Source organism: Sylvia atricapilla, chromosome 2 (genome assembly GCF_009819655.1).
Source record: "Sylvia atricapilla isolate bSylAtr1 chromosome 2, bSylAtr1.pri, whole genome shotgun sequence".
Lineage (NCBI taxonomy): Eukaryota > Metazoa > Chordata > Aves > Passeriformes > Sylviidae > Sylvia > Sylvia atricapilla.
In genome coordinates this window covers 12,211,894-12,233,873 of record NC_089141.1, presented here as the reverse complement: position 1 = coordinate 12,233,873, position 21,980 = coordinate 12,211,894, and the positions used below count along the sequence as shown (strand labels likewise).

The 21,980-nt window shown below is 37.4% G+C and overlaps 1 protein-coding gene across 1 annotated transcript in view; it reads right to left on the bottom strand.

Moving 5' to 3' along the window:
- The window catches only part of EPHA6 (EPH receptor A6), a 366,464-nt gene that overhangs the window by 330,219 nt on the left and 14,265 nt on the right, over positions 1–21,980 (bottom strand). The window contains exon 2 of the mRNA XM_066340828.1: positions 8,982–9,046. Coding sequence (XP_066196925.1) covers positions 8,982–9,046 — 65 coding nt within the window. The remainder of the gene's footprint in view (positions 1–8,981; positions 9,047–21,980) is intronic.

The following is a 21,980-nucleotide window of genomic DNA, read 5'->3' as shown; positions in this document are numbered from 1 at the left end:
CAAAAGGTCAAGTACAACACCTGAGCTCTTCAAATGCTATATCAACAGGACTTGTGATCTTTCACTTTATTTCTACAAGTCATGTATTGTGTTTGAAACTCCTAGGATAGGCTTCTTTTGATTAAATACAACACCAGAGCATTATCCTCTTAAATCGAAAATACAGTTATAAATTATTATCCATAAATACATGGATTTTATACTGGGTTCCTTTCTATTTTGTTCTCCATGGAATTATGATTATTAAAAATAATTATGTTTCCTTATTAGCAGCCAATAGACATTATTACAAACTATCTATTTTCCACTTTTTGAAGTAGATTGGTAGGATTATGTGAAGAGTATCCAATTCTGCTGAGACTGCTTACATAAATACATAATCCATGTGCTAAAGGCCTCTGTACCCACCTGGATCCCTTTGCAGGATATTAAATTGTGTGAAAATTACTGCCTGAAGTGTATTTTCTTAAATCTGAAGTTTACAATTCTCTGTATTTTGGACAAGCAATTGCTACACACTTTATTCAGTTAAATCTTCTTCAGAGAAGGGATTACAAGCTCAAATGTTGTACCAGAGGTTTGGACATCTGCTGCAAGAGAGGGTAAAGCAGAGGAGAATTTCTTCAACAACCACATATTTCAGTCCAATTGGAGAATTTTTTTCTCACTTGGTAAGAATATCAGTGGAGCAGAAAAACTACGTGGATACTGTTTTTGTCCTGGCAATGGCTAAAACTCCTGATACCCACAAACATCCTATAATCCTATTATTTAAAGCACCATCAGAACATAAATTATTTACTGCAATTTGCAAAAGGGACTCTGTGTGCCTGTGTAAAAGAGGCTTAGAGAATGCTTCAAGCTTGATGATCTGGTTACTTCTCTGTAATTTTAAAAATTCATTCCACGTATTTAAACATCTGTAAAAGCTTCAAAAGTGAAGTTGGCATGGTTTGGGGTTTTTCTTTAGTTTTCTTTTCTGTTAAGCCTATGTAAGGGCTTCCAGTATAAGGTCAAGCTACCACAAATCCTTAAGAATATATTAATCCTTTTGTTTTTCATTAGACATAGGAGATCCACTTTCAGAATATAAATTATTTCTGGCACTAAAAATGATAAAAATAAAACAGCAATTTGGCTTAGAGTTTTTCTAAATTACTGAACACAGCATCTGAGTAAAAAGCAGCAACTGGTCCTGAGACAGTGAAGCATCTGCTGCTGCTGCTGCCAATTTTACCTTTTCTCTTGGGGAAAAAAAATCACGTGGCTTTGGAACAATTCAGAGAGATTTCTTCTCAGAATACCTAGATATTTATCACCCACTTTATCATTTATGAGACCATTTCCTAAGCACACAGGAATTTCAAAGGGTATTTCCCAAGAGTTCAGTGCAGCACTTCTGAAGTCTCTGAAAATACAATGGTTCCGATAAAGATGTGTTCAGTATGCACCTGGTATTTCCATAAATATTGCTTTTCTTCCACTTTATTTTGTTCTGGCTTTTCCTTGATTTTTTACTGAGGGCAGCACTCAGTAAAAGTCATTCTTTCTTGCTCTGTGTGTCTGCACAGTGAAGGCTAAATTATAACAGAAAATATATTTAATTTGGAATATACATATGAGTGAATTTTTTGAATTTCTGCATGACGGAAACCATAAAATTCTGGAACCTAACACTGCTGAAAAGAAACCCAATAGAACTTAAATCAATCATTCTTCCTCCTTCTACCCACTGTGTTTTCCTTCTCAAAATACAATTCTTTCTCTACCAAAAAAAAAAAAGAAAAAACCCTGAAAGAATGGGTTAATTTTTCACTAAATTATACTTTCTTGCTTTCTTTTTTTTTCCTTACTGCCCTGTTTGGCAAGCCAAAATATTGCTAACTTGTGAATGCAAGAGATGAATATCACACAGATTTAAAAGCTATTTTTTGTGCACTGAGTGCATCAAGGTGGAACCCATGCATGACACTCTTATTTATTTAAATTTCCAACAGTCTACTTTTTAAAAAAATAACACAGAATTAGCATTCATTCTGTGGGGCTGCACAACTAAAAAACTTAAATGTTTACTGTGCTCCACCAGTTAGAACAGTTCTCACACCTAAAATGAGAAACTTAACAGAAAATAAAAATACTGCTAGTGCCACTCTTTGTCCTCTTTTGCTATATAATATACAACATACATTGAAAAATATACATATATATGTATACACATACAAAATATAGACAATAAATTTTGCCTTTACTAGTTCTATGTATGTACACAAGACTATTTAAACAGGAATGGAAAATTAATGCAAAAAATATATGCAACACTACTATCATCAGGTTCAGATTTACCACACAATACACTAAAGATACAACAAATTGCATTTGGTTGAGCAATTCAGAGACAGTTTCTAATACTGTACTATTACAGATTATATATGAGGTGTAAGTATATGGCTGTTCTATGCTGGAGCATACAAATCAGTTTATAATCCTCCTCCATTATATCTGCTTCTCTAGAAGTGGTTTGTAGGTTTGTATTTAGTTTTTGCTTGTTTGGGGTTTCTTGGTGGGTTTTTTTCTGGGAGGTTGGGGGTTTGGGGCAGTATTTTGCTTTGTTTTTAATTCACAGTTTAGGCTAGGAATGGTTTAGATCTGTGACTGCACAGTGGCAAGCACCAATGGGCCCAAAACGTGTTTGCAATATCTAAGTAAGAACATGACCATGTATTTAGTCAAGCCTCTGTGGAATCTACAATTAGATGTTCCACACAAAAATAATCAGGATACTGTGCAAGTGTATGTACAAAAAAACCTGAGAGTGACAAATACTATCTCAGTGCCTAGCAAATTCTGTGAGTTTATCTATTTCTGATGGACCGTGTCACCATAACCCTGTACCCATCCACCAGACTCTCAAATTCCCAGCACAGCCACTGCTAATTCTGTGCCCCCAGGGTTTTCCAAGAAAATTAAGATTTTTACCGTTTTACCAGGAAGTACAGGCAAACCCAAAAATTTAGACATGCACCAATCTACCTGGACACTGAGAGTTTCTGGGACATTTAGTTTACAAGAAAAGCCTTTATGGTTTAAGAGATACTCCTAAAAGAAACATGGAAAGTAGACTTGCATGAGTTGTCTCATATGAGCAACTGCAACTCCTTTAAGAAAACTTTCCTAGAAATTTTAACTAGATCATGGATATACCTAATTGTTTAATCTCTGCAGATGGAAATTAATCTCAAAAAACTTACCCCTCGATTTAACCTTTTTCCTCAAATAATGACTTGACTGTCAAAAAGGATTCTAAATATGGCATTGCAGAGGATGGTATCCGATTATGCCCAAATTACAGCTCAAATATGTGACTGCCAATATTTTTTCTTAATGTCATCTCTGTAAATTCCCCATATTGTGTGAAAATCTGATTAGCTTCCTTCCCTTCCCTTCATCCCTGTTAAATGTTCTGACAGCTAAATCCCTACCTTCTATTAAAGATCTTATTAAAACCACAGCATTCGTAACACCTCTGAAATTCTGCTGGTGAGCTTTCACAGACGTAACTACAAATCTTTCCCACAGCTGAACAGCTGTAATAGGGGGAAGAACTTACACATTCAGATGCTTTATTTTTCTTCCTCAAAAAACATCCCCAGTTCTTAGTTAAAACTTTTGCTTCTTGCTACTTCTGCAACACCTCCCCACACAGCTGCAGTTGCCCAAGGTGCCCAGTGGCACCCTGGCCTGGAGCAAGAATATTGTGGCCAGCTGGAGCAGGGCAGGGATTGTCCCCCTGTACTTGGCACTGGTGAGGCCACAATTTGAATCCTGTGTCCAGTTTTGGGTTCCTCAAGAGAAGAAGGACATTGAGGGGCTGGAGCGAGTCCAGAGAAGGATCTGAAGTGTTCTGAGAAGCCGCTGAGGGAGGTGCGGGTGTTTAGAATGGAGAAAAGGAGGCCCGGGGGATCTTACTGCTCCCTACACACACCTGGAAGGAAGGTGTAGCCAGGCAGGGCTCAGTCTCTTCTCCCAGGGAACAAGCGGCAGGATGAGAGGAAATGAGAGGCCTAAAGTTAGACCAGAGGAAGTTTAGATTAGATATTAGGATTTTTTTTTTTTCATGGAAAAGGTTACCAAGCATTGGAACAGGCTGTCCAGGGACTCAGCTGAGTCCTCAACCCTGGAGATGTGCGAAGACAAGTCAATGCGGCGCTTATGGATTTGGCTAGTGGTGAACTTGGCAGTGTTAATTTGCAGTCAGACTCAGTGATCCAAATAATTTCCAACTCAAATGATTCTATGATTTGTTTGGAAGAAAAGCGAAATACTTTCAGATAGAAGCCTTTTGATGGTATTGCTGACTTATCCTGCTAACTTTCACACAAGTTGAATTTTGTTTACTGTGCCTGCCTGGGACAAAGTTAATTTCTTTCCAGTTGCCCTTTAGTGCTATGTTTATACTGGTGACCGAAACAGTGCTGAGAACACACCACTGTTTTATTTAGGAAATAAGTATTAAGTCTATAAACTTCCTTATGCTTATAAATACAGTTCAAAGACAGTCTACTTAAGAAAATGAACAGTTTAAAATGTTCGGTATTGTAGAAGAATGTTCCAACATATATTCCCCCAGTCACTTTCTGAGATAAAAGATGAAGGTGAAGATGCATGCAGCCGCATTGAAAGAAATGTTCTTTCAACGAAAACCTCAGTGCCATCTGTGACAAACAGTATCAGGCCATTCAAAACTCTTGTTACCATAAAATGCAGAAATGTCTCCTAATTAGCTAAGAAGCAGCTACAAAATAAATTGCTGATTAATGCATTTACTGTGAAACAATTATTTTAACAGAGAGGATAATATGAACAGTCAGGTAGGGGGGAAAAAAATCAGTACTTTGACAAGATTAGTCTCAAAAAATTCCTAACACAAGAAGAGTAATACTGTATATTAGTGACAGTTATTTAAAAAAATTTAAATCCCCTATAGAAAGAAGATATTTAAACCAAAATTATTTCCCTGGATAAATCAATAGGAAAATTACCAATTGACAAGGAAGCTGTTCAAATACTTGTGGAAACTAAAGTACTTGCATCACTCACAGAGCTGTCAAATAATTTAGAGGACTTCTAGTAGGTCTTTACTGCTGAGGCTACACATTGTGTCTACTCTGACAAGTCAAGGTAGCTTTTACAAGTCTCTTCCACACCTAAATGTCTCACATCTTTGTGCTGTGAGTCACCTTGCCCTCCTTTTAAAGTGATTTTTGGAGTGGCTATGCACAAATTTGGCTTGCTCAGCCTGGAGAAGAAAGGGCTGTGGGGGAATCTTACAGCAAATTCCCCTAAAGGGGGCCATGAGAGCTGGAGAGGGACTTTTCACAAGGGCATGGGGAGATATGACAAGGGCTAATGGCTCCAGACTGAAAGAGAGGAGGTTTAGACTGGATATCAGGAAGAAATCCTTTCCTGTGAGGGTGGTGAGGCCCTGGCACAGGTTGGCCAAAAAGCTATGGCTGCCCCATCCCTCGAAGTGTTCAAGGACAGATGGGATGGTTGGAGGTTTGAGCAATATGGTCCTGTGGCATCCTGCCAAAAGCACGGAGTTGAAATGGGACAATCTTTGAGCTCCCTTCCAACCCAAACCATTTTATGGTAGAAATCTATCAGGACTGGACAGGCCCATATGGCAGCAGTCCCCAAACAACAGTTTCTGAGCAAACCTTGCTCACAAAATTGTGTTGCCATAACTAATGCAATAAGAAACAAATAGTATTTTTTTAAAGTCACTTGAAGACAGAAGGAAAAAAATACCACCAAATGCAGCTGAGTAAGGTATGTTATTTTATTAGTATTACTGCTAATGTGTAAAGGAAGGTTGTGGACCACTGCATTTCAGTTGGGACTTGCAGATTTTTTCATTTCTTTCCTAGTTACTGACTAGGAATCAGGATCCTAGTATCCCCAAGGTCAGCAAAGTGACTTTGGTTAGAATGCTGGATTTTGCTTCACACGCACTTGCACTTGTGACTACTCACTCACTCCCATTCACACCCTCTTCTGAAACATATGAACTTGTGTCTTCCCATTTTTTGTACCAATAAAAAACCCCAAACCTCTACTCTGTATTTTCAAGGTTATGGAGTGACAGTTTAGCAAGTAAAGATCTCCTTTCATAGTGCATGCTTTTTCATAAATCAATCGGTCATTTTGAACTGCAGCCCAAAGAACAGAGGAAGTATCAAATGTGTCCATTATTAAGGCAGAAATTTTAGACAGCCCATCACCAAGAAGCTAAACTGGAACTCAGTCAACAAAAGTTGATGGTATTGACCTCAGAGATATTAGTGTTTATGCTGCATTTTTGTAACTCTAAGCACTAAATTTATGACCTGTTCAAAATACAAGGAAAAAAATCTGACACGCAAATAAAATCTGTTAGTAAGAAAAAACTATTACATTCTCATGCTTCAGGAAGGATGCACAAATAATTAGGAAAAAAATTTAAAAACAAAATCACACACTATATTCCCAAGACATGGATAAAACAGTTATCTTTGCAGCTCAATAATGACCAAAACTGCTGAAAGCTTACAAATGTTATGTCATCAATCTACTATAAATAAGAAAGTCTGGAAGGCAAAGGTTAAGGTTCTGCAAGTTGCAAAAGAACTCTTGATTTTTTTATCCCACTTCACTCTGGCCTGCTAGTTTAAAACCTCTGAGGCATACTCAATACCAAATCCCCAGCATTATTATTTCAGTAACTCTTTAATTTAATGAAAACATTCCTTGTGACTGAGTATGCCAGTAAATTAATGACCCCTGCTAATGTCACAGCCCCAAGAAAACCCACCATCCCATCCTCCTAACATCAAATATGTTCAGCAGAGCAGTAATCATATGGCAATGACATTTTTCTTACACACATGAACACTACATAAACACTTAAAAAAAAGGGTTTGATTAAAGTAACACATTAGATTTCAGTGGTAAATGAACAAAAATTTTTTTCAAAAAACACCAACAATTCAAAATGTGTCACTCTCCTTCAGGAAACAAGAAAATCCTAATGTCCCCATCATGGGACAGAACAGATTCTTATCTCTGCAGGGATAATCTCAATCACACTAATGACTGTGCCATGTTCTGGATTATATTAGGATACAAGAGTAACTCAGATTAGGTAGTGCTGTGGACATAAATCACCATCCCTGGAAGTGTTCAAATAGTGTGTGAATGTGGCATTTGGGGTGAACAGGGTGGTGTTGGGTTAACAGTTGGACTCAGTGATCTGAAAGGTCTTTTCCAACAAAAATGATTCTATGATTTTTATGCTACACTCTTCTCCCCCATGTTTACTCTAGCTCCTTTGTTTTTTTAAATCACTTTGTACCTTTTGGTCAATATTTTAATAATTCAATCCTGGGTTCATACTGAAATGTAAACTCCTTCCCGTATTTCTAGTAAGTGCTGCCAGTTCTTAATATACAGCAGAGGTCCTAAGACACCCCAAACCCTCAAAAGGCTGCCAAACTAATGTATAGGGTATGTATAATGAACCAAAAAATACATGTTATAATAGCTGTGTTTTAAATTAACTTGGAGTGCACATGTTTTTGTGTTTGTATACTGTGGCTTATTTCAGAGTACCTAAAGCTTTTAGGAATTTACAGAGTAACTGCAGTTTTATCTTGTGTGGTTTCCAAATGTACTGTGTACTTCTATGGAGATCATCCCAGTGCTCAAACAAAACATTCATCACTGGATTTTTCTCATCATCGTAGATTACAGTCCTTACTTTTTGCTAGAGCAAAAAATCCTTGATTCATTTCTCATTGTGGTGTTGACAGTATTTACTTTGTCTGGGGTTTTTAAAGGAAATAAAACTTTCAGAATCATAACTCAGATTGTGTGAGACTGTATACAAAACGTGAAACACAGAAGTATCTGTGAGAGATGGAAATCATGCCTAGGAATATAGAGAAAAAGAGTAATCCATAAAGTTGAAAACAGGCTGAGATTATGAAATGTTGTATTGCTTGAAATCCCTGAAGGCAAAGACACAGAAGGCATTTTTTAAAAATGGATTATTAAGGTGCTGAGGGTAGACAGTTTCTACTTCCTTCTGGAACAGAACATGGCAAATAAAATGACTGAAAATGGAACAAGATGTTTCTCTCAGAAAAACAGTATCTTCTGAGCTCATTTCAGAGAAGTAAGTAATTATATGCCTCATACACAAGAATCAAGAGATAATGCAAGCTAGTATAAAAATAAGTGATACACAGTATGTACAGTGACATGGAACCACAAGATGCAGAACGTGTTAAATGCTCCAGAATATGCATCTTACTTTAAAAGTGAAACTCCCAGTGCCCCTGATACTCTGTGACATGCATTAGCTGGGTGGAAAAGAAAAAAACCAGGTTCTGAAAGTGTAGCCACTGGCAAAGCACTGATGGTTGAACTTCAGAGAGTAAAAATGCTGCTCTACCCCATGCTCACTGTTCCCATGGATAACAGACACTATTCATGTTTTCATTTTTCAGATTTAGGTAATATGATACCATATTATCAGATGCTGAAGTCCATACTGGTTCTCACTTGAACCATAAAATTTTTGTTCCAATTTGCAAAACAGAAAATTGTTTTTCCTTTCATTTTACCAAAAAAGTAGCTGTAACAGATTCCTCCACCATAGGAGTTTTTTTAATATGAAACTTTATGATGTGTAACAGAATTGGATTTAAACTAAGATACTTAGTATTCATTGAAGCAAGGAAAGAACATAATAATGTGTATTCATGTCATTCTTGCATCTGTAATTCCTACTCAACACAGGAAGCTCTAGTCCCAAGAACAACTAAAATCTTTCAGACAAGTCCATATTGCAAGAATATCCACCCAGGTATGAGAGCCATTCATTTCCAAAGTGTCAGAATAACAAAATCGAGACCAAAAAACCAAAATAGTGAGAGACTTACCCCATTTAAGGGAAATGTTTTCCATCCCAGTTCTCCGAGGGCAGTTGTAGTATCAAGTAACACAACTGAAAATGGAAAAAGAAATGGTGTTTGTGGTATTGCCTGGATTAGACATAGAAAAGTAATAAAACAGGAAAGCCTGATTTTGCCATGGTAGCCAGGTTCATTTGGGCTTTCATGGCTTACATTTCTTACCTAAAAAATGTCTCAAAACTCATAAAAACCCCAAAATTTTTTGCAGAAATCATGGCCAAATCACAGCACACTATGGATATTTAACCATTAAAAGATGCCTGATCAAACATGCACATTCCTGCAATCCTTTGCCGAGAAATATGGAAAGTCTGCAGAATTAAAGCTAACAAAATACAGTTTCAGAAGTAAGATTTTTTTTTTTTTATGAAACCCATAATCTTCCCAGAAACAAAGTTATACAATTTGCAAACTGAGAAGAGAAAGACAAACAACTTCAGTTTCTCTCTTGGACGGAGTATCACAGAGTTAGTATCTGCTGCATATATTTTGCTTGATTTCTGTCATTTTCCTGTTGGTTTCTTTGATCTATGATAGGACGTGCATTATTGTCTATTACAAAATGTTTCTGCATTATTTTAATGTTAAATTACATTAACTTCCTTTTTCATTTCCATTCACTGATGCTAAACAAAATACACATAGCACATGAGACATTTTACCCACAGGTACTACTGCCCTCTAATGGAATTGTTTCATCCAACCCTCTAACTTCAGAAATCTAAATCGGTATTTAAACACATAATGAAGTATTATATAGTGTTGTTTATTTTAATTATTGAGTTGGTGTGTTTTGATTGCTGAATTCCTCCCTATAGCCCACTAATTTCAGTTCTTCTTAGAATGGTTACACGATGGAAAGGATAATTGAGCACGAAATTTGAAACATGAGCCCACTATCCACACATTTGTGGGGTTTATACTGCTGTGCACCATCTTCCACCTCTTTTCTGTCCAAATAACCAATGTACAGCTATCTATAATGTGTTTCTCCAAAGCAATACAGCAGCAGCAGAAGCCAGGTGAAGTTTTTTTGCCTTATGGAAAAGGCATCTTGACACGGACACTGAACTTGGCAGCTCATTAGGGGGAACCTGACCCAGCATCTTCCCTTCTCTTTTGAACGAGTGACACTTAAAGCTCCTCTACGTTTGAATGGACGGTGACTTTTAACCTGAAACTGAAGTTTGCTGTCTCGTTAACAGACTCACAGGCAAGTAAAAAGCTCAGCATAGACCACGTAAAAGCTTAATGGTTTATGTGAAGAAATAATCATATTTTTTAAAATATATTCAACAAAGGGAAGTAGTCTGCTCTCCACTTCACCACTTCACTGTTTGAAGTTTTATGAATGAGTACAAATTAACCATTTCTTACAATCCCTATCTTACTTTTTAAAAAAGTATCACTATCCTCCTTGAGACTATTGTTGTCTTCCACTTGCTTAAAAAGCTGTGATTTACAGCTGTCATAGTATTTTCTATTTACCATGTTCTTATGGAAGAGTCAAAAAAAGCACCTTCTCATTTGACATTTGATGCAGCAGTTTCCTGTGTAAAACTTTAAAGTTATAATCTACTGGAGATCTGTTACTGCCAAAAAATTAAAAACAAAACCACAAACTGGGTTTACATATTTCTTTTCCATAGAGAGGACCAACTGCTCAAGCTCATCTTAGTTGTTTGTTTTCTTCTTTCCATCTCTCCTTCCCTCCTCTCTCCACCTAAACATGGACTATTTGTTATGTACTCTGTTTCCAGCTGAGTTTCAAGTTTTATCTTGCTCTTTGTCAAGTGCTATTCCCACATATCTGCATGCAGAAATAATTTTTTCTATGAGCAGTATTAGGGTTTGAAGTGTCATTTCACTTTTACAATTTTTTTGTGGTAGCAAGACCACAATTTAATAAACATCATCCAAGTATTCAAAATTAATACTTTTGTAGAACAAGACCTAAAAATACAGAAAGAAAAACTAATTCATTTCTTCACTGGAGCCTGAATTAATTAATTCCTTGCCTGAATTAATCAAATACTACTTGAAGGCTCAAAGCTATACATTAAAGAAATTGAAAACTGCAGTAAATTCATCACTGAAAGTATATTAAGTTTAGATTTAGTTGAGCCATGATCTAATAATATTCCTTGTATACACTTACCAAATGATCCCCAATGAGTAACTGAGTTTTGTTAAAATCAAATTTTTGATACCTTTGACATACCAAGGCTCTTGAATGCTTATACTCTCACCTGTAGCTACCAAAGAACTGGAAAATTCAAACCAACTAGAGAATTATCCAACTGGAGGATTCAAACAACCAAACAACTACTAACCAGAACTAGAATGGTATCGCATTCAGTGTCAGAAATGAAAGCCATGAAAATTAAAAGACTGACTTTCCAACAGCACTTACATTACAAGACATAAAATAATTATCAATCAAAAACATGCAAATACTGAAAGATCAAATAAACCTTAGGTTTATGCCAAAGAAATACAAACTCCAGTGAAGCTGTGGATTCAACAGAGCCTGCTATACAAATGAGAACACGGATAAAGCAATAAAATCCTCACACACTTCAGAGGTTTGGGGGTATCTGTGTGCTAGACTTCAGTGTGGGACAGAGACACCCAAGCTATCTTTAAAGGAGGTGATTAAGAAGCAGCCTATCCCCAGCAGCACAGACCTTATGGCAGACAAATCTGCACTGCCAAGGAGCTTCCAACTCACAGCTCTTATGGCAGAGAATTCCCGCTGCCAAAGAGCTCCAGGCTAAGAGGAATGCCAGCGTGTCAACATCTGAATTACACACTGGAGTGGAGGCTTCCCCTCTGCCTGCAAGACAGGGAAAGTTTCAAAAGAACTGGAACTTCACATGCAAAGAGACTAAAAGAAGATGGTGGCCACGACACCCATGATGCTTAATGAGAAAATTCCCTAAAAAGCTGATGGGATCACGAAGCTGTATTTATTGACCCTTGTCCCTACATTTACTTATTTATGCTCCTTTGTATGCTATAAAAAGATCCATCCTTCTTAAAAAAAAGAGAAGTGTCCATTAAGGACAAGCCATTAGCTGTCAGCATAAACAGAAGCGTGTCTGGAACTACTGCAGTGAATATTTGATGGGAAAAGCTCTGAGTACACTGGTTGAGACTCAGCAATGTTATTGACATTTGCGAGATCCAACCTCCACTTTTAGCAGGCACTTTTCTGAGGTGATGCCTCTAAAACTTGCAGAGTAAATAAGAGTTTAAGTCTGCCATTACAAAGTCATATCACGATTCAAAATGAACTCAAAGACCCTTTTTAAAAAACCTCTCTGGATAAAAAAGAACTCAGATTTAGCACTTGAATGTCCTTTCTTAAATAACTGAACTGGGGACACTAACACTTGCCCAACAATACTATACAGACTTAAACATACATCTGTAAGCCTATTGTTTAATTACCTGAACATTTCATTCCTTGAAATGTTTAGCTTTGTTTTCCAGCACATACATTAATTTATATTTATTATGTTATTATTATTACTCATGTCATATTGAGATGCAGTTTCCATTTTTCTGGAAATTATCTTACACTGCTATTATTAGACTTTACAACTGAAATTAATCTTTTCAGAGGTTTTACCTGGTCCCAGGGAAACTGTTTTACCTAAAATTACAACAAGCAGAGCTCCAAGGACTGACAGGGTGGAATTTTAATTTTCATTCCAAAATACTCTTCTAAAGATGAACTCTGAAATGTGTCTGTACAGCCAAGGGAAAAAACATTCCAAAGATTCATTTTACCCATTTCTTTTCTTGTTTTTTCACACATCTCCAGACAGGGTATGTGTAAAAAACCACAATTAATACAGGATTTTGGCCAACTTAATGGAATCACAGTCTGATATCGGATCACCCAGTTAGATCTTCTTCATTGTAGACATTTCACTGTTACCTGTAGAGTGGGTTAGCCTAAGATTTGCAAGGAAAACAGAGCAGTACACAGACATTAATTTCTGAAGACAGCACTTATAACTCAGGAACATCTCTTCTGTACTGCGTAAAGGATACCCAAAAAACCCCTGAAAGTTTCAGTATCTTCCAGCAAGGTAGGGAGCCATTACAGATGACCCCCAGAAATGGGCAAAACTGGCACCTTTTTTTTCTCTGAGAACTCTATTATTGACTGCAAAGTTTATAAGGCAAGCACACAGAGCTATTGAAGTCTCTCACTTCTAGCCCTCGAGTTGTTGCTTTCTTCTGAAGTGTCTGTACTTTCTTTCAGGTTTTATGTTTGAGGTTTGGGGTTTTTTTTTCATTTTTAGAAAGAGGATCACATGCAGTATTCTGAAATCATTCCTTTTAACAATATGTATTAAGAGTTCTGGCTATTTTTATATCCTGTTTATATATCTAGGGTCACATTAGCCTATTTTTTGCTGCAGCACTGCATTCATAAGCTGTTACTACTCTACAAGATTACAAGATCACTGTTCTGTACAGATTCACTCCTTTTCATCATAATTTTTCCAGTTTAGCTTAAGTTTTGCTCTTGAATGCACAAAGATCCATTTGTTTATACTAAAACAAGTTTCATTTGCAAGGGCTGACCTTTACTAAGCGGTAAAGGCTCCTCCCTGTCTGTACATCCTCTTTCTTTACTTGCTACTCCTTTTGTCAGGTATTGAGTTTATTTTCATGTTACTAATGAAGAACATCAGAACATTGAATGGTGTATAATGAATATTTCAAATTCTGTGATTTAACAGACACTAAAACTACTTTAGGGTTTCTTAGACCTCATTAAAAAAATGCTAAGCTTTTTACTGTCAGAAGACTCTGTCATATTCTATTATAATATAAAAAAATCTCAACATATTACTGCTGTGGCTTGCCTGCCTGAGGAAGACAGAAAGAAGAAGGGGATATGCAATATCCAAGTTACCTTGGCAATTAACGTGCAATCAACTGGGAAAATTTATTTAAATGCTTGGTTTTATGACTCGGCCTGTTTTCCATAAACCAAACAAACTGGCATTCATTATACACATATCAATTGAATCCTTTTCTATAATTTTCATTATTTTGCATGCAACAGCTATCTGGTTTAGGCAAGATTAATGAGATGCAGTAATAAAGTATGAGGAGCACCTGTCTAGATAGCAATTCTGCCACAGAAGTGTGCAGGAGTCACAGCAGATCAGAGAGTAAACAAAGTATTGACAATGCTGTTTGCCTGAGATAAGCGGGATTAGAGCCAGCAAAACAGAGAGAGTAATCCTTCCACTCTCCTCAACATTTCCAAGAGTTTTATGTCAGACTCCAAGAAAATCCTTGCTACCCTACAGTTGTAAAGAAGAGGGAGAGCTGTGACTAATTGGGAAGCTGGGGAATCTCCACTCCAGGAGGCTTTTAAGACACCTTGAACACTGGCAGGCCTGGTTTCTGCATAATCTCCTCTTGCCTTGGGGCAGAGTCAGGGAGATAAATGACTTCTCCAAATGTGAGTTTTATAAAAATCTAGTTACCTTGTTAATGGTGCTTCCTTTTTCTTTTCAAACCACAACTCTAACACCTACGCTTCTCCAGTATTCCTGAATTCCCTGAGTCCCCAAACTCATTAAATTTTCCATCAGTAACCCAGAGATGCCCTCAGCCAATTCTGTCAGGACTCTTCCAGGACTATTGGACTATTTACACCAGATGGGGAGTGCTTCATATTCTCCTTGTTTTATGCATAAATCACTAATTTCTGATTTTCTTAATTTCAAACCCATTATTTTCTGCCTCTTTCTGAAAATAGTTCAAAACCATTCACACAAACATTTTTATTCTTAATGCAATAGAGAATTTCCCATTATCCTGAGTGTTGTGAGACTTGGGCTTTTACCTAACACAGTTTCTTTTTATTTTCAGTTTTCCACACTACCTATTTTCTAATGTGCTGATTTCCATATGTATCCTCTCTTTTCCATTAATTACAAGAAATGTTTGTATTTCTAGTTTCTGCTTTCATGTTACCTCCAATGTAGCTTGAGCTGTTATTCAAAATTGGCCTTTTTTTACTGATCAATGATTTCCTAATCAAGAACTTTTAAAAGGAATTTCCCCTTTCACCTTTCTTATTCTCATATTTGTACACTCACACAAACACTTTTAAAAGTCTCTTCTAATGAATGAGAACTGGCTAGAATAATTTTTCATGTACTAAACCCAACATCTCATTCATGACACATTTATCTTGTCAGTGCAAAGAAGTTTGCAACGTTATTAGATGGGGTTACATTGGATAAATGCCTGTCTTTATCTTGGTACTGTTTTACTCCATTACACGAGGTCTCCAGTGAGAATCTTCAAAACCCAATTCCCCCACAGCACCATTTTTCTTTCCATACACTACATAGAGATGCTTAAGGAATATTTTCCCCTCTTTTCTCATTTGATTCAGTTATGTGTTTCAGTCTTACTGTTTCCTATGGCTTCCTGGATAGACATAATTTGAATTCCTGTGGCTCTGAGAAAACAAGATTAAACCAAATAATGATTCTTTAGGAAAAAAAGAAATTAAAAAAAAAGCTACCTTTTACATTCAACCTTTTTTCGTAGAATACATTCTTACCTATTTCTTAGCAAGATCATTTTTTAAATGAAATGAAAATGTATCATATTACAGAGGTAATATAATCATCCTTTCCATATGTAAAGACACCTTCTCCTTCAAGGAGAAGGCTGCTCTAACCCTATTGCCCCATCTCTCTCTGGAATGGAAACCAGCATTTTCATACCCAATGTTTCAGTTTTGCTACATCCTTTTTTCATACTTTCTCCCATTTTCACTTTAAAAATCAACACAAACCTCTTTATTCTCGTTATATCATTTTTAGCACTGCTGACCCCTCAGTTACCTCAGTTACACCTGTCTTTCTGAAAGAAGGATTTAAAAGCAGATTTTTTTAAAAAATTGGCAAGCTCTAAGTTAACTTCAGGGTTTAAAGTTTCCAACCATAAACATATATTAACAAGATCATTTTTCCTCCCTTACCAATTCCATTTCACTGTAAAACAAACAACTGCAATACTTTAAGCACTTATCAAAATACGTGATAATCAATTACTGTAACTTACAATTTATAAATACTTAAGAGGGACAGAGTTATTTTCAATAAACACCAATCCTTGCACCCAAAAGAAATAACAGTAAAATTTTGTGTTCTTTTTCTTTCCATTATTTTAATCCTTGTCTATAAATCCAGGAAAGATATCAAAGTAGGGGGAGAAATTCAACAATTTATCAGATAAAGGCACATAATAACAGTCAGTAAAAGATTCAGTCTTCTCCACTAAGGTGGATTCCAAGTTTTATTTCACGAATACCAAATGAAGCCTTGGAAATCCACTTGATACATTCAGTGGCACCAAATGCATAGAGAAAATCTGTCAGTGCAGAAACACACGAGAATTTCTGCATTGACATCTTTCTAGGATAACAGTTACAATTCCAATTTGTACATGGCTAGATCTTAATTACTTATTCTGACACCCCACAGGTTATTTTGCTCTAAGACAGCGGTAAACATTTTGTATTTTGAGGTCTCACACAGGCACTTGATTCTCCCATGCGAGTCTTACTCATCAGCACAAGAAAAAATAAAACTACTGAGGTAAAAAAGAAAGCATACCCACACCCAAAATAAATGGGCTTACCTCAGAAAAAGATGAGGCCCCAAGTTTTCCTCAGGTAATTGTGGAATGAAAAACGAGTAGGTAATGTCCTACCTCTCCTAGCCTATATCAGAGCTTTTTCCCTAAGAGCAGCGTCAAAGTGATTTCAAAGTGATTTTGTTGATCAGTGCCCTTTCAGATGGGAAAGCAAGGCAGGAGAAGGTTGTGAAATCTATAGCTCAGCCAGGAGGGATGAACTCCTACGTTTGTAATGCACCAGATGGGGCTGAGCACTGCAATGTGAGCCCTGCAGGACAGGCAGTGAACACAGAGCCAAGGAAGTCCTGGTAGGCAGAGGCAGATTGCTCGACTTTAATGCGCTCCTCACCAAGAATGAGATGGGGAAAAAGGGGTTTAGGTACCAGGGAAACAATGTGTTCTTACCCCTGCCTAAGCTTTAGGATACTCCTTTAGAGCAGTGATTGCTGTTAAAATGAAGTGAGATAAATCAATGCTGTTCACAGCTCCAGAGAACATCAGAGCTGTATTATTTTTCTATGCTTTTGGTTTCACATGTGTAATTCAAAAAGATCAAGAGCTAACCCTGATAAAAACAGGAGTCACAAAATGATGGTAGGAGCCCAGCTTCCCTATTTAATAATTTTGATTCTGCCTTGAAAATACTAATTGATATTCAATTCACCACCATGTTCATGTCAACAGTAGATTACTGGGCAGCATTTCCTAAATGAACACAAATACCTGACAGTTCTGTCAGCCCTGTTTATTAACCTAAGTATATCTTCATTAGGGAAATTATAAACAACTGAAATTTAGACAAACAGATTTATCTTTCCTTGCACTGCTAAACGACTTGTGTGTTGAAGCCAATTCTCTTGGTTTGGGACTAATGCTAAATTTAATATTCTTCACTTTGCTGTTAACCTTTTCTACTCTGCATTCTTACAAGCAGTTTCTTTTATGTCTTTTACTTTAATACTTGTATCGAATGATGATAAAATGAATAAAAAATTTAAGGTCACAACGCCCATACGTGGGAAAAAAAACCCCAACATACAAAAGCTTTTGGAAAATTATAACAATACCTATACATAACTGCCAGCTAAACTAATTATGAAGTTAATAACTCCATGGCTATTGCTCCTATACTCCATACTTTTTGGGAATTCCTCTTCAAGGAGGGTAGAAACTTCCCCCTGGAGTTCATGGCCATAATCAAACCCACTCTAGGCATCCATTCTCCCTTGCCCTGCTCTGATCCAAAGACACAGCCTCTCTAATAGTAAAGAATTAAATGGCATTGCAAAGGTTTGTTTTCTTTTCTCAATGCATACCTGAGAAAGTTGATACAGAAATACCTTTCAACCTCAAAATCTGCCTCTTTTTAAGCAGAGTGAGAAGTGTGGAGTGCTCCACAGCAGTCCCTTTAACGAAAGAAGTTTTGAAGAGATCTGAGCTGATAATGTCCCAAACAGGGACTGGGAGGACAGATGGTCACTGCTTACTCAAGTAGTCACCTAATAACCATAATGAAAAATTAGCACTTTGGTGACTCCAAGGAACAGAATGGACAAATCTTAGGAGCAGGACTGAAGCAACTGAAGTTTGTGCTTGACTGGCAGCACAGCCCCATGAAGAGCTGTTTGAGAATCTCTAGCTCAAGAACTAAGACAAGGGACCAGTCCAGGATTTTTGGCAGAGCCCTTGAGGGTGGTGTGTTCAGAGCTGCAGAGCTGCTTCAGACAGGCTGAGAGCAAGAACTGGGAGTCTGAAACTATGACACAGGCAAATCAGACATGGGAACAATAGTCAGGGAAGTTCCAAACATGAAACACGAAGGAGGGTTCTTTTGCAGTGCACAGACCCACCCACTGAAGCCACAGACTCTTTACCACTCTCTCACCATCTTCTACTATTTCTGTAGTTCAGCCTAACTTTTCAACTCCAGGCAGTTAAGTCAGAGTTTACCTACACGCAGACCACACTTCTACATGATAAAAAATGGAACAAGGTCATCTCTATTTTGCAGGCAGAAAAGCTCCAAAGCAGAAAGCAAAGCAAACATGCAGCCCAGAAATGGCACACCCTGACATGCCTGCTTTTCCCCAGCCAACAGGAACGTCAAGCCTGTCTGTGTGATGTGATGCAGAGGCTGGGAAAGCTGTGCTTTCCCAGCTGTTTTCAGTCCCCATCTGTTGCACAGCTGTACTCTGAACTGCTACTCAGAATTCATCCACAAGACATACAAATGGGCCTCCAGAAGTGACAGGACATTTATTATTATCCACTCCAGACCTGTGGCAATGCCACACAAACAGGATGAAGTTAGTATTTCCTACTAAAATAAAAAAGACGTGGTCCTTGATCTCCCTATTGACGCAGTGTCCTGGTTTGGGCTGGGATAGAGGTCATTTTCTTCATAGCAGCTGGTGCAGTTTTTTTCTGGTTTTGGGTTCAGTATAGAAATAATAAAGGTAACACAGCAATGTTTGGGTTGTTGCTGGATGATGCTCACCCCAAGTCCAGGACTTTTCAGTGTCTCCTGCTCTGCCAGTGCACAAAAAGCTGGGAGGGAGCACAGCCAGGACAAGTGATCCAAACTGGCCAAAGGGATATTCCACACCCCAGAACATCACACTCAGTGTGTTATCTGAAGGGTGTTGGCTGTGAGGGGCTGATCAGGGCACAGGAACAGGCTGGGCATTGAATAGTGAGAGATGAGCAACTGTGTTGTTGATCACTTGCTTTTCTTAGGTTTTGTGCCTCTTTATTTCCAACTGCTGTTGTTCTTATCCATCACCATTATTACTATTATTATTATTATTATTCTATTACATTTTACTCTGTTTCAATTATTAAACTGTTCTTATCTCAGCCAACAAGGTTTTTACTTTTTTTTTTTTTTTTATTATCCTCCCCATCCCACCTGAGAGGGTTGAGGGACTGAGTGAGTGGCTGCCTTGTACTTGCAATGTACTAACAATGACACCTAAGAAAGAAAGTGACATACAAAGGATAGAGGAGGACTATTAAGGCTACATTTGGGGATTTTTTTCTGCTGGTTAGAGGGAATGTGGTTAGTAATGACTTTAGCTGTCAGTAGATAAGGAAAGTCATCAGTAGAGCCACAAGCTGTGGGCATATCAAAGCAGAAGCAGCCATGACTTTGAACTGTGTAAAATGCTCTCAAGCAAATTGATCAGTTTTTCTCCTTTGCTTCTTGAAGTGGTATCTCGTTTGTTTGATAAGTTATCTGCCTGACAAGTGAAATATTTAAATCACTTGGTCTTACTACTGTAGTCTGAAAGTGACCATGATGTACAGAAGTTTAGCAGAAGTCATATGAAAAAAAACCTTCCAGGATGGAACATAAAGGCAACTTGGAAAAGGAGGTTAACATTTGGCTGTATTACATGTTTTCTTTTAACGCAGAACCTCAAAAATATACCAAAATAAATGCAACTTCCTAGAAAGCAGAGCTGTTACACTTGTGACAAATATTCCAAGAGATATCTGCAAGGTTCATATTCATGATGTTAAAATGTTTCTTATCCCCTTTGATTAAATATCCACACAGCCAGTCAGTTTTTTTGAGCTTTGTAATTCTCTGTTTCACTTTGTCAGACTGTCACTTCTTCCACTAGCTCTTCATTTATAATTTATGGTGTCAAGCACCAAGTTTTCACAGCATGAACATTTTACAGGTGCTAGGTCAGGCTGTCAAGCTGAAGTACATACTAATAATCAGTGGCTCTGAAAAATCTTGGTCTCTTTACATACAGTGGAACATCAACATGAAGGCTCAACTGTTTTTATCAACTAATCAGGTTTGCAATACTTTTAACATTACAAACAAATATATATACAGCATCTTGTCTCTTACTTGACAGGAAATAAGTTTGACTATCTAACCAAATATCAAATTACTCTAAATATTAGACAGCACGGAGTACCCATCTCTACTATGCAGAGACTTTGAGCTTTGAATGATATACTTTTAATGGACATTCATGGAGATTTACATTTCAAAGATAACTGAAGAGCACTAAATAGATCTGAGAATGTCATCATTCATGTAGTAAACTGTTGAGTAACCGGGCTCGTATTCCATAGCACAGTTTCCCTCCTTTTTCCTTTTATACTATGAAATAATCTAATTGGATAAAATAATTTTTCTGATTTAACATCAAGAAGTGAAAGTAAAAAGACTACTTTTCCGCTTTTTCAAGGGTTTTTTTTTTTCAGATTTTCTGTAGTGCAAGAGGTGATTTAGACAGGTACAGCACTGCATCAGTAGTCAAGTGCTGGAAAGGCAGCAGCTCTCTGGGAGCTGGCTCAAAGCAGCGCTTCAAAGGGCTACTTGAGACTTAAGTGCCTGTTACACAACCCAGTGATGCAAGAGCTGTGTCACTGAGGATGGCTGGAGCACTGCCCAGGGACTCTGCAGGCAATGCCAAATATAGACTATATAACAATACACACACGCTGCCAGGGAAGAAGACAGGAACCTTTGTATTTGAATGATTTCCACAAAGGAAATGTTTGAATTAAAAAGAGCTTTATGACATCTTTCTTTAAAACTTTTTTTTTCCTCTTTTGCTATCCTGCCTGAAATGTCTGAGCACAGAAAACATGAGAAGGGCACAAACAGCACCACAACTGTGAAGATGAGTTACTCTATTAAGGGAAAAATAAGCAATAATTTTTAAAAAATGTTATTTTCTCCTATCCAAAGACTACAACATAATGAAAATGCTCAGTTTATCTGGCAAAGCTATCCAGCATACCACAGAATTATAGAATTATAGAACAGTTCAGGTTAGAGAGGTCCTCTACAGATTATCTAGTCCAGCTGCATTGACAGGGACATCTTCCACTATCCCAGATTGCTACAAACCACGCGACCTGGACACTTCCAAGATAGTTCCAACAACTCCTCTGGACAATCTGTGCTGGTCTTTCACCACCCTCACAGTACAGAATCTCTTCTTTACATCCAATCTAAATCTACCTTCTTTCAATTTAAATCAGAGAGTAAGAGAGATGTTATGCTGAAAAGCCAAAAAAAAATCACAACAGAAGGCAGAACTGGAGCTGAAGGAAAACAGGAATTGGAGAATGCTAAACAGTCAGGAGAGGGACTGAAAAGTGGTAACAGATTTAGAGGCTGTACAGGAAGACAATGGACACTGACTGTTAAAAAAGAAACATAATTTTTTGCACATCAGGAATGAGGCAGGAGCTGGAAAACGGATGCAGCTAACTGGTTTGCACAGAATTGCTTCCAGTAAA